The sequence below is a fragment of the Schistocerca serialis genome, chromosome 9 (assembly GCF_023864345.2).
Source record: "Schistocerca serialis cubense isolate TAMUIC-IGC-003099 chromosome 9, iqSchSeri2.2, whole genome shotgun sequence".
NCBI classification, from domain to species: domain Eukaryota; kingdom Metazoa; phylum Arthropoda; class Insecta; order Orthoptera; family Acrididae; genus Schistocerca; species Schistocerca serialis.
In genome coordinates, this window is record NC_064646.1 from 299937504 (window position 1) to 299951867 (window position 14364).

Sequence of the window (14364 nt, forward strand, 5' to 3'; positions counted from 1 at the left end):
CTCCTTTCAAGACACTATCCATTCCGTTCAACTGCTCTTCCAAGTCCTTTGCTGTCTCTGATAGAATTACAATGTCATCGGCGAACCTCAAAGTTTTTATTTTTTCTCCAGGGATTTTAATACCTACTCTGAACTTTTCTTTTGATTCCTTCACTGCTTACTCAATATAGAGATTGAATAATATCAGGGAGAGGCTACAACCCTGTCTCACTCCCTTCCCAACCACTGCTTCCCTTTCATGTCCCTCGACTCTTGTAACTGCCATCTGATTTCTGTACAAATTGTAAATAGCCTTTCGCTCCCTGTATTTTACCCCTGCCACCTTTAGAGTTTGAAAGAGAGTATTCCAGTCAACATTGTCAAAAGCTTTCTCTAAGTCTACAAATGCTAGAAACATAGGTTTGCCTTTCCTTAATCTTTCTTCTGAGATAAGTCGTAGGGTCAGTATTGCCTCACATGTTCCAATATTTCTATGGAATCCAAACTGATCTTCCCTGAGGTCGGCTTCTACCAGTTTTTCCATTCGTCTGTGAAGAATTCGCGTTAGTATTTTGCAGCTATGACTTATTAAACTGATAGTTCGGTAGTTTTCACATCTGTCAACACCTGCTTTCTTTGGGATTGGAATTATTATATTCTTCTTGAAGTCTGAGGGTATTTTGCCTGTCTCATACATCTTGCTCACCAGATGGTAGAGTTTTGTCAGGACTGGATCTCCCAAAGCTGTCAATTAGCCTAATTTGAAAAATGTCATGGATAGGGCAGGCTCCTCTACACCTGCATAATCATGGTCAGCTTCATAGTGTGTGCCAAACCATGCACCACATGAAACATCTTGCTATCACATATTTCATTCCACTGATCAGTCAACACAGTAGAAAATTTTGTACAAAAGAATCATGCAACTGTAAGCCATGCCTTACATAATCGAGAATGTAAGAAACACAGCATTTTAGAACAATACTTTGAGCTAAAAAACTCCTCCCATAAAATGTGAAGTGATCATTCCATCCAGTCTATCACCATACCACTATGTCCTAACAACTTCCTGTAACACCACAGCTGAAATATCAACCTGCATCCTGGTTGGAGCAAAACAGCTGCCTCATCACAAGTAGCAATCTGATGCAACCAAACCCCTCTTATCCCATCTCATTCAACATGCACTGGTAATCACATAGGCAAATAAACGTATCAGGACCAGCCCAGTTTAAAACACAGTGCAAACTCATTATACCAGAATGGTTTGAGTTATAGCACTGCAAATTGCAATACAGTACAAGGATCACACTACCACGCTGAACTTTAACGGTAAATACCCTACTTCTTTGATTGATTACTGTTGCATTTACTATGACTGTTCCATTTACTCCTGTACTGGTAGTTAGCTTTTTGCTCCAGTAGACTGAACTGTACAAGTATCTGATCGATGTTATTTGCTGTATGCTAGTTTTCTGTAGCTTTAATGAAGATAAATATGTAATACATAAGTGATATTTTTGGATATTGCATGTTATCCACTTTCTTATCACTATCCCTAAACATATTGCACTGGCTGGACAACCATTCTTTTCAACTGAATCCAGCTGCCACATCCTCCTTAAACACTCTCATATAGTCTCCATACAACTGCATATCCTTGTTTAATTCCACTTTCATCATACCCCACACACCATACTCTATCCCACTCTCCACAATTAAAAATACAGCCACATCCTACAGTTTATGCTGAACTTAAAGGCATGTTTCTATTGGCAACACTGCTTGCAACTTGCTACACCACCACATTGGCAATGTATTCGTTGTTCATGACCCACCCCCACTTAACAAAAAAACATTTGTACATATGTAATCACATTGTCTGCTACACTGAACTAGCAGCAAACATTGCACATTATGTATTCCCATCAAGATCTACGTTATGACAAGTGAAGATGAAAAATTAATGACATGTAGTGCCATGTTAATAATACTCAATGAAATAAACAGTCGAAGAAAAAGACAAAGACTTTGCTAGTGGACAAAAACATATTGTAGAAGATGTAGTGATAGGGATCAGGACTACAAAATTGTGTGACCTGGGAAAAATGGCATCTACAACGAACCATACCAATGCTGGCTTTGTTCCTGCTTTCTACATCTACATCTACATGACTACTCTGCAATTCACATTTAAGTGCTTGGCAGAGGTTTCATCGAACCACAATCATACTATATCTCTACCATTCCACTCCCGAACAGCGCATGGGAAAAACGAACACCTAAACCTTTCTGTTCGAGCTCTGATTTCTCTTATTTTATTTTGATGATCATTCCTACCTATGTAGCTTGGGCTCAACAAAATATTTTCGCATTCGGAAGAGAAAGTTAGTGACTGAAATTTCGTAAATAGATCTCGCCGTGACGAAAAACGTCTTTGCTTTAATGACTTCCATCCCAACTCGCGTATCATATCTTTCACACTCTCTCCCCTATTATGTGATAATACAAAACGAGCTGCCCTTTTTTGCACCCTTTCAACGTCCTCCATCAATCCCACCTGGTAAGGATCCCACACTGCGCAGCAATATTCTAACAGAGGACGAACGAGTGTAGTGTAAGCTGTCTCTTTAGTGGACTTGTTGCATCTTCTAAGTGTCCTGCCAATGAAACGCAACCTTTGGCTCGCCTTCCCCACAATATTATCTATGTGTTCTTTCCAACTGAAGTTGTTTGTAATTTTAACACCCAGGTACTGAGTGGAATTGACAGCCTTGACAATCGTACTATTTATCAAGTAATCGATTTCCAACGGATTTCTTTTGGAACTCATGTGGATAACCTCACACTTTTCGTTATTTAGCTTCAACTGCCACCTGGCACACCATACAGCAATCTTTTCTAAATCGCTTTGCAACTGATACTGGTCTTTGGATGACCTTACTAGACGGTAAATTACAGCATCGTCTGCGAACAACCTAAGAGAACTGCTCAGATTCTCACCCAGGTCATTTATATAGATGAGGAACAGCAGACGTCCTAGGACGCTTCCCTGGGGAACACCTGATATCACTTCAATTTTACTTGATGATTTGCCGTCTATTACTACGAACTGCGACCTTCCTGACAGGAAATCACGAATCCAGTCGCACAACTGAGACGATAACCCTTAGGCTCACAGCTTGATTAGAAGTCGCTTGAGAGGAATGGTGTCAAAAGCTTTCCGGAAATCCAGAAATACGGAATCAACCTGAGATCCCCTGTCGATAGTGGCCATTACTTCGTGCAAATAAAGAGCTAACTGTGTTGCACAAGAGCGATGTTTTCTGAAACCATGCTGATTACGTATCAATAGATCATTCCCTTCGAGGTGATTCATAATTTTTGAATACAGTACATGCTCCAAAACCCTACTGCAAACCGACGTCAATGATATAGGTCTGTAGTTCGATGGATTACTCCTACTACCCTTCTTAAACACTGGTGCGACCTGCGCAATTTTCCAACCTGTAGGTACAGATCTATCGGTGAGCGAGCGGTTGTATATGATTGCTAAGTAGGGAGCTATTGTATCAGCGTAATCTGAAAGGAACCTAATCGGTATACAATCTGGACCTGAAGACTTGCCCGTATCAAGCGATTTGAGTTGCTTCGCAACCCCTGAGGTATCTACTTCTAAGAAACTCATGCTAGCAGCTGTTCGTGTTTCAAATTCTGGAATATTCCATTCGTCTTCCCTGGTGAAGGAATTTCGGAAAACTGCGTTCAATAACTCCGCTTTAGCGGCATAGTCGTCGGTAACAGTACCATCGGCACTGCGCAGTGAAGGTATTGACTGCGTCTTGCCGCTTGTGTACTTTACATACGACCAGAATTTCTTCGGATTTTCCACCAAATTTCGAGACAATGTTTCGTTGTGGAACCTATTGAAGGCATCTCGCATTGAAGTCTGTGCCAAATTTCGCGCGTCTGTAAATTTTAGCCAATCTTCGGGATTTCGCGTTCTTCTGAACTTCACATGCTTTTTCCGTTGCCTCTGCAACAGCGTTTGGACCTGTTTTGTGTACCATGGGGGATCAGTTCCATCTCTTACCAATTTATGAGGTATGGATCCCTCAATTGCTGTTGTTACTATATCTTTGAATTTGAGCCACATTTCGTCTACATTTGCATAGTCAGTTCGGAAGGAATCGAGATTGTCTCTTAGGAAGGCTTCTAGTGACACTTTATCCGCTTTTTTAAATAAAATTATTTTGCGTTTGTTTCTGGTGGATTTGGAAGAAACGGTATTGAGCCTAGCTACAACGACCTTGTGATCACTAATCCCTGTATCAGTCATGATGCTCTCTATTAGCTCTGGATTGTTTGTGGCTAAGAGGTCAAGTGTGTTTTCGCAACCATTTACAATTCTCGTGGGTTCGTGGACTAACTGCTCGAAATAATTTTCGAAGAAAGCATTTAGGACAATCTTGGAAGATGTTTTCTGCCTACCACCGGTTTTGAACAAGTATTTTTGCCAACATATCGAGGGAAGGTTGAAGTCCCCACCAACTATAACCGTATGTTTGGGGTATTTATTTGTTACGAGACTCAAATTTTCTCTGAACTGTTCAGCAACTATATCATCGGAGTCTGGGGTCGGTAGAAGGAGCCAATTATTAACTTAGTTCGGCTGTTAAGTATAACCTCCACCCATACCAATTCGCATGGAGTATCTATTTCGACTTCACTACAAGATAAACCACTACGACAGACACAAACACTCCACCACCAATTCTGCCTAATCTATCTTTCCTGAACACCGTCTGAGACTTCGTAAAAATTTCTGCAGAAATTATTTCAGGCTTTAGCCAGCTTGCTGTACCTATAACGATTTCAGCTTCTGTGCTTTCTGTTAGCGCTTGTAGCTCAGGGACTTTCCCAGCACAACTACAACAGTTTACAACTACAATTCCGACTGTTCCTTGATCCAAGCACGTCCTGTATTTGCCATGTATCCTTTGATATTGCAGCCCACCCCGTACTTTCCCGAGGCCTTCTAACCTAAAAAAGCGCCCAGTCCACGCCACACAGCCTCCGCTACCCGTGTAGCCGCCAGCTGAGTGTAGTGTACTCCTGACCTATTCAGCGGAACCCAAAACCCCACCACCCTATGACGCAGTATGGTTGACCCCAACTGAACAGCACTGTCAGGAGGGTCAGTATGGAGCTAGATCAGTTGCTTTGGGTGTCTACTTTGTAAAGCATAGGTTTGGTTCCTGTTGACACTACTGGTAGGTGGGACTTCACAAGGCATAATCTGCAACGCAATAGCAAAGGGAAGGGTAAACTGGCTGGGACAACAGCAAAATCTTTATTGGGGGACAATGAAACTCATGGGGGTACGTCTTTTTTAGACTAAGATCAGTGTCCAATGTTTCAGCATTGAATTAAATTAAGCCTAATGAGTAGCTCAGAGAGGCAGGTACTAGAGGTGTTAAAATATAACAAGATTTTCATAAAAGTACGGTATGGAAATGGAAATGAGCGTTTGGCGTCATTGGCCGGGAGGCCCCTCGCGGGGCAGGTCCGGCCGCCATATCGCAGGTCTTATTACATTCGGCGCCACATTGGGCGACCTGCACGCCGGATGGGGATGAAATGATGATGAACACAACACAACACCCAGTCCCTGAGCGGAGAAAATCTCCGACCCAGCCGGGAATCGAACCCGGGCCCAGAGGACGGCAATCCGTCACGCTGACCACTCAGCTACTGGGGCGGACATAAAAGTACGGTGAAAAATAATGTTAGTATATCACAAGCTCCTCATAAAAGCAATGTGGAAAATAATATTAGTAATATTTCATCAGAATATCAGGGGGCTAAAAAACGAAGTAGATGAGCTTTTTGTTTGCTCACAAGATGTACAAACTGAGGATAGAGTAGATGAACTATGCCTGTCTGAACACCATATAGTCACAAGTATGGAAAAAGATAAATGTAGGGGCAGCTCTTGCAATTTGTTGACAACATATCTCCCCTGAAGTCGGTTAATGAACCCTGTTGTCGTTGATTTCTTTGCTGCAGAGCATTCTGCGTTATTTTTGCGGCTATGTTAAAAGGCCAGTTCTTTCACCCTTGTTTTCCACAATTTTTGCGGAAGATGAGGCACGCTTACTGGTACACCTGGACTCACAACGTCTTTCACATCTTCTTCAGGTATGTTTTGTCGAAACTGAACTCAAACTTACTTGTTTTAGTTGCCTGTGATTGAATATGAATGGTTGCAAAAGAAAGTATGTTCTGCCAGGTACAAGATTCCCAAATAAATCACAGAGAACTTCAAACACATATAAAGAAATACGTAACAAATTCTCGGATTACTTTGTAAGCCCACAAGGCAAAATAATTACAGCTGAATATTGTAGCATAGTACTGAATACAAAAAAACATAAGCAATCATAATTTTGTTTACCTCTTTGTCCACTGTAGCCCTTGTTTCATTTGATTCCTGAAAACCCAGGAGCCGGAAATAATCGAAAAAAAATCTTAGTTTCATACAGTGAGTCGGTCCCACTTCCAAATTTCCTTCTTTCTTCTATTTTTCTTTTCTCACGTTTATCCTGTGATATGTTAGACACGTTTTTTGTCCACACCATTGCTGCCGGTGCCAAGTGCCCCAGCAATTTTTCTGCGAGAGTCACGCTTGAGCTTCGTATTTTTGTAATTGGAACTTCTAACGTTCCATAGGCACTCCTCAGTCTGATGGAGTGCAATAATTGCGTGAATTTTGTTTTTTGTCCACACCAGCCACAGGCTGGCAGAGTGGGGTAAGTTCGTGAACACTGCTTTTTTTTCTCTATCCAGTTTAGAAAAAGAGAATCCAACCACACGGAAAACAGATGAACTATCCCGACACAGATGGTGGCAACATGTTGGCGAACATCGGTACTACAGAGCTGCATTAAACTGAGCTGGGAACATGTTGCAGAACATGTTTTGAGCTCAGTGCAAACGTGCCTTTTACCCTCTCACATCGCTCATCTGATAATTTATTTTTTTACTCTCATGCCCCCAACATCAGCTCCCATACTATATTTCATTTCTACTTCTTTCATCGTGATACCATTGAGCCAACTGTTTAACCACAGTTGGTCTTGAAACCCGCAGTGTCATCTCTATGCGATTCACTCGTTATCCAGCATTGTATTAACGACACAACGTTGCAATGAAAAATCATCGTTAGCACGTCAGGTTCGCCGTTTTTATAATATAATATATTTTATAATATAATGTATTTTAATGTTTGTTTAAATTACACAGACCTTACAACATTTACGTAGCTGAAGTGCAGTCACATTGTTGATGTGAACGTATCCCTCATTAGGGAAATGAAAATAAAGAAATAAATGAAAACATTATTATCCGACTGAGGAATTCTTCTCTTAAGCCGTAAATATTTGTAGTCTCTAGGTGTTGGCAAATATTCACAATGTCTTCTTGCGGTCTCCAGATTCAGCATAGCATTCTAGTCACAGTCTAAACACTAATCATCATCATCATCATCATCATCTAGTCACAGTCTAACAAAATTATGTTAGACTGTGTTCTAGTTGTGTTTCTGTCAAACAGCAATTATTATATCGCTGCTATTAATGCCACAGATGCACATGAAGCTGTCTGCGGCAAAGACCACGTAGCCACGAGGTATGGAGTGCCGTATCCGTATGTCAATTTGAAACATAATGCAGACATCGAAATAGGTAACTTACAGAATGGGAAGACAAGTACTTGCCGAGGAAGGAATTTTGCCGAATCTTCAGGCACTTGCCAAACCAGATTGTTATGAAGTCGGTTTAATTATTGGCCAGGTGTGTGCGAATGAGATTTGGCTTGTAGTTTGTTGACATTTAATATTTGAGCAGTATAGGTTATGTTTATCCGTAGACATCTGGACAGCGAGATTATGTGATACACCTGGCGAGAACGCCAAGACCTGCTAATAAGGATGAAACTGAAGATACGCAAGATGAACGAAAGAGACCGAGCGATCATGTTGTGATAAAATCATTTAAAGATCTCCAAGAACATTGGATTGCAGAGCACGCAAAACATGTAAGTTCTAACAAAGCAGCTGTGTGCCGTATAGGGTAGGCAAAATGTCAATGTGACAACGGTATTATATTGTAGGAACCAACTAACAAATGGGTGAACACTTGGTACTAACAGAATTCGCGTACTTTGTCTGGAAACATTGTCACTGTTGCTTAAAACATTATTATTATATGGATAATTTCCTTTAAGACTATTCACAAAACAACGAGCAGTGGTTCAGAAAGACAATGTTCTTAAATATGTGCACTAATATGTTATTAACATATTGAGCTCCATAAACACACAGTCATCTTATTCGTGATAATAAATACTTAGTAGCAGGCTTCCACTTAGTAAATTTTCTGATGACTACATATTTCATTGAGCTTGTAAGCATAAGTGAAACAAAATCGTGTTAACTTATTACATTTTTGCTGAAACATGTTTCATAACGTTAGCTTGTGAAATATATTGGTGTAGATTTTAGAGATGGTTGTATGTTAAAAACAGTAACTGTCTTGCAATAAATAAAAAAATTCTAGTCCACATTGATGTTTGTGAGTCTAATTTTGTGTTGTCATTCTGCTCCATGTGTGTAGAGCTGTATACTATTATTTAGGCTACAGGGTCATTCCATGTCAAGTCACCCAGGCCTTGACACCAACCATGCCAGATTTTGATGAAACTTGGTACAATTACTTCTTTTATCATCCTGAAAGCACTTGTAAAATTTTTTTGCTCTATCTCTTATAGTTTTTTAATAAATTTTTAAAGTTTTTAGATTTGGCTTTGTTTCAGCAGTCGGAAATTGTAACTTAAACGTGTCCTCACAACTAAAAAAATTTGTATATTAAAGAATACTCAAGATATCAGTATGAAATTTTGGAATAAGTTTGTGTATTATATCTAAAAGTTAAAAAAATTACCATAAAGACATATTAAATTCTTCCAAATGAAAAAAAATTTATAAGTTTTTTATTTTTGTTTTTTTAGCTAACGGATGTTTAGTTTTACAAAAACTGCAATATCTAGGGTCTCAGACCTGATAGAAAGCTCAAATTTGTTTTAAAATACTCTTAATTGTATAGGCTATTAGATAAAAGAAAAATTATGTTGGCTTTTTAACCTGTTTAGTAGTTATCTAATTTTTAAAATAATATTAATTATATTTTAAAAATAAAAAATGCCAAGTGACTTAGACACCGAAAATAAGTTTTTGTCTTCTTGGAGTAACAATGTACACTAGGATTTTGTATTGTTACTCCTGTGTTTTGAAGTAAAAAATTATTACAGTGTTAAATAGTGCTTGGATAGTATTTCATTAAGTTTATTCGAACTCTCAGTAAGTACTGTTGCTTAGTTTACAGAGATTCTTTTCCAATATCCTACAAAAGTAACCAGAACAGTAATCAGACCAAAAGTGAAATCAGTATGTCAGATATTCAAACCTGTAGTGTAGGGTTATTTAAAAAATCTGACTGTTTCCAAACAACCTACACGCCTTCAAAAAAGTCCCAACCGGTATCAGAATTGAGTGAGGAAGAAAAAGATTTGATCCACTTATGATCTGGAATTAATCTGTGTGAATTTAAGAATATATGTTCACACCACAGCCACTACTTTCTAAATGTTTTTGAAAAGTATCAAACAACATGTGTAGACCCACTAAAAAAACACAAAAAGCCCATCAAAAAATCGTTGAGAAGTATAGGCTTGGATCTTTCTAAACAATTACTGACAAAAAATATTAGCATAAAACCTGGACAAAAGCTTTGCTCAAAATGCCGTAACTTTTGTGAGGAAAAATTAAGAGTTGAAGTCAATGAAAGTGAAACAGATGATGAAGTCATGGTTGAATTAGAATCATTGGAATCCAGAAATGAATACCTCGTACAAACAAACATTGCTCTTGATTATTTAGGTTTAACACCGATAAAGCTTCATGGCTTGTCAGAACAAAGTAAAGGGTCTTATTTTAAAAGGAAGGTTAGCAGTATTGAAAAGACTGCAAAAAAGGCGGTTTCAAAAGCATTAAAATATGATGCACCAAGTTCTGATGATGACGAAGAAGATAAAAGTGTGGTTGAGAAAGCAAAGGATTTTGATGTAATGATTTCTCTTATGAAAGAGAAGATTTCATCTGTTGGGAGGGTCTAGAAAAATCCAGATTCTGACCTTGGCTCCAGATCCTTGGACTCGAAATAAAGTGATGAAAGAATTTAATGTAAGTGAGTACATGGTGTGACAAGCTAGAAAGCTAAAATCTGAAAGGGTATTTTGGAAACTCCTGGTCCAAAAAAAGGTAAAACTCTTTCTGAAAATACAGTAAGACTTGTAACAGATTTTTATGAAAAGGATGAAAGTTCCAGAGAGCTACCTGGAACAAAAGACAAAGTAAGTGTTCAAAAAAATGTGTACATGCAAAAAGACTCATTTTGTGTAACTTGAGAGAACTCTATTATTCTTTCAAATGGGAGAATCCTGAGGTAGAAGTAGGATTTTCAAAATTTTGTTTCTTGAGACCTAAACGGTGTATCCTTGCTGGTGCTGCAGGCACACACACTGCATGTGTATGCAGTATCCACCAGAACGTTAAACTATTACTGGATGCTGTGAAAATTGAAGAATCTTATAAAGACCTAATTAAGATGCTTGTGTGCAACACAGAAAACCAAAACTGCATGCTACATCATTGCAACAGCTGTCCTGCAAATACTGCACTAACAGAGTGCTTAACTGAAAAACTAAGTGAAGATTATGATTTAGAAGAAGAAATTGTAATCAGTCAGTGGGTTAACACAGACAGGGCAGAAATGATCAAACAGTCTGTCAGTGTTGAAGACTACATTTCTTTATTGGTTAGGTCATTGGAAAAGCTCACCCCACACTCGTTTATAGCAAAATCCCAATCAGCAGCCTTTAAAAGATCGAAAGAAGACCCACCACCCAAAACAGCAATTATTGTGATGGATTTCAGTGAAAATTATTCCTTTGTTATACAAAATGAGATCCAAAGTTACCACTGGAATAGAGGTGGTTGTACTCTACACCTAGTTTGAGTTTTTCTAAGAAATGAGGAAAACAATGTTTTTGTTTCCAACCACTGTTTTATTAGTGATGACCAAGAACATGACACTGGTTTTGTTAACTTTGTACAAAAAGAAATTACAAAGTGGCTGTCATTACATCATACTGACATTGACTCAGTTCACTACTTTACAGATGGTTGTGCTGGGCAGTACAAAAATAGAAACAGTTTTAAAAATTTGACTGAACACTTGAGAGACTTTAATTTGAAGGCCCAACACTCTTTTTTTGCAACAAGTCATGGGAAGTTAATTTGTGATGGCCTAGGAGGAACTATTAAAAGAATTTTAAGGAAAGCCAGTCTACAGCTTTCAGACAAAGAACAAATAATGACAGCAATCGATGTGTATAAGTTTTGTGAAAAAAATATTGAAAACATTCATTTTCACTTTATTGACAAAAAAGAGGCTGATTTGCTACGGTTAAAACTAGAAAAACGTTTTTCAGCAACCTGAACCATTCCTGGAACTAGAAGTTTTCATAACTTCAAACCACTTCCAACAAACAACCTTGAAATTAGAAGGACTACAGATAGTGTAAATCCCTCCTTAGTCTTTTCTTTCCATTCTTCGTCTGATTGGGTTCGTGTTGAACCATCCATAAATTGCTATGTGGCTGCAAATTATGATGGTAACTGGTACTTTGGACTGGTAAAAACAATATTCAATGATGAAGAAGATGCAGAAATTCTATTTCTACATCCTTCAGGACCCGCTGCATCATTTTATTGGCCTGAAAGAGAAGATTCCTGCATAGTGCCTTTGGAGCACATAGTCTGTGTAGTAGACGCACCTCAATCGAGCGGCACTGGGAGAATGTATTACTTCAAAAAAGACTGTATCAAAAGAACTGAAAGCTCTTGGATGAAGTGGAAAAACAGTTTGAATCAGCATTAATGTTTATTAAAAAGACAAAATTACTCAAAAAATTCAATGTTTCAAGCAATCAGTTGGGTTATACATAAGTGCCGTAAGTAAACTATCTTTGTACATAATTCTAATGTAATCTACTATAATTAATAAACATGTTAAAAAGCCATCATTATTTTTGTTTTATCAAGTAGCCTATATGTTTAAGAGTAAATTAAAACAAATTTGAGCATTCTATCAGGTCTGAGACTCGAGATATTGCAATTCTTATAAAACAAAACATCCTTTAAAAAAAAGAAAAAAAAATACATATATATATTTTTTTCATAGAAAATATTAATATATTTTAATAGCATCATTTTTATCTTCAAATATGTATAATAAATAAACTTGCTGGAAAAATTCATGATGTTATCTAAAAGAGTTTTTAAGATAAGCAAATTTAAAGTTTTGAATACAAATTAAACTGACCATTTCCGAAGGTTCAGAAAATGCAAAACATAAAAACTTTAAAAATTTATAAAAAAAACTGTAAGAGATACAGCAAAAAAAAAATGCAGGTGTTGTCAGGATGGTATTAGAACCATTTGAGCCAAATTTCATGAAAATCTAAGGAGGTGGGTGTAAAATTTATTTTTTATTGGGTGATTTGATATGGAATGACCCTACAGTTTTTAGGATGGTTTTCCAATCAGTCAATTCAGAGTCAGTCTGTTTGTAAAAAATGTGTTAACTGTAGCCTGTATGTGTCCAACTATTATTGTTGTTGTTGACATGTGGAAGACATTTGAAGAAATTCACTGTTAAGGAAGTAAAACATAATTCCCATCATGTACAAACACACCGGCACAACACACAATTTCTATTTTGCCATAATTACATCTGTTCAAATTTATGGAGGACTATTTTAACCAAATGTAGCAAATCAGAATATAACCCCAATATTTTAGGGAATAAAGGAAGTTATCAGCTGAGCCATGCTGCCTTTACAGTGTCATTATATTGAAGCAACCTGCAATCACTGCTGGAAATACTGATTTTTCTTAATGCTGTTGTCACACCCTTATAAATAGTGTGGGACACAACATTAGAGTCATCTAAACCCATGAATAGTGGGTGTTTTGTTCTGTAACATAATGGTGATGTGCCATGTGATACCATGCATGTGCTAACAGAAGGAGAGCATGACACTGCTATTATTTCCTTGTCTATATACTATTTTTTAGAATATAGGTTGTGGTGACAGATTGATCTGTAGCATAGTCCAAAGTATAGGTTAGGTAGAAAGGGGACAGTTTGGTGAGAATTTGTGAAGCAGTATCAAAAGCTTCACATATTCCAAATATTGTGTCAAACTAATTGAATAATTCAATATAATGGAAGGAAACATTCCACGTGGGAAAAATTATATATAAAAACAAAGATGAGGTGACTTACCGTACAAAAGCGCTGGCAGGTCGATAGACACACAAACAAACACAAACATACACACAAAATTCAAGCTTTCGCAACAAACTGTTGCCTCATCAGGAAAGAGGGAAGGAGAGGGGAAGACGAAAGGAAGTGGGTTTTAAGGGAGAGGGTAAGGAGTCATTCCAATCCCGGGAGCGGAAAGACTTACCTTAGGGGTATGTGTGGATGGATATGTGCGTGTGTGCGAGTGTATACCTGTCCTTTTTTCCCCCTAAGGTAAGTCTTTCCGCTCCCGGGATTGAAATGACTCCTTACCCTCTCCCTTAAAACCCACTTCCTTTCGTCTTCCCCTCTCCTTCCCTCTTTCCTGATGAGGCAACAGTTTGTTGCGAAAGCTTGAATTTTGTGTGTATGTTTGTGTTTGTTTGTGTGTCTATCGACCTGCCAGCGCTTTTGTTCGGTAAGTCACCTCATCTTTGTTTTTATATATAATTGAATAATTCAATATTGAACTGTTAGCTGGTCACATTAAATCACATTCTAAACAATTTTTTGTTTGTAATGAGAGTTAAAATCTTTTTTTTCCTTTATCCGCTCTGGATTTGGAACACTGTGACTGTCTTGTTAAAGGTTTCAGGAATTACTGCAACCAATTTCCATTTTTTCTTCAATTTTTATTTATTCATGACCGTAATAAAAAGTGATTGGTTACAGTAATTCCTGAAATCTCTTTTCTTGTCATTCAATCATTCATTCATCATATTACATAGATCCTATCAAGCTGGATAATTTTCAGTGCTGTAGCGTGAGTCAAGATATTGTTTAATGAAGGCAGACAGCATAGTTAGTTAGTAGCGTGTTCCATAGATTATAGATTCTTTTACCAAAATTATGTTGAATGAGTCAGTTTTCAGCATATGTTTGTATATTTAGTGTTAAC

At 37.8% G+C, this 14364-nt stretch overlaps 1 protein-coding gene across 1 annotated transcript in view; it reads left to right on the forward strand.

Moving 5' to 3' along the window:
• The first annotated feature begins 7632 nt into the window (after nt 1-7632).
• LOC126419132 (protein odr-4 homolog) overlaps nt 7633-14364 on the forward strand; it is a 54677-nt gene continuing 47945 nt past the window's right edge. The window contains exons 1-2 of the mRNA XM_050086239.1: nt 7633-7832; nt 7909-8076. Of these exons, the coding sequence (XP_049942196.1) occupies nt 7737-7832; nt 7909-8076 (264 nt within the window). The 5' untranslated portion in view covers nt 7633-7736. The remainder of the gene's footprint in view (nt 7833-7908; nt 8077-14364) is intronic.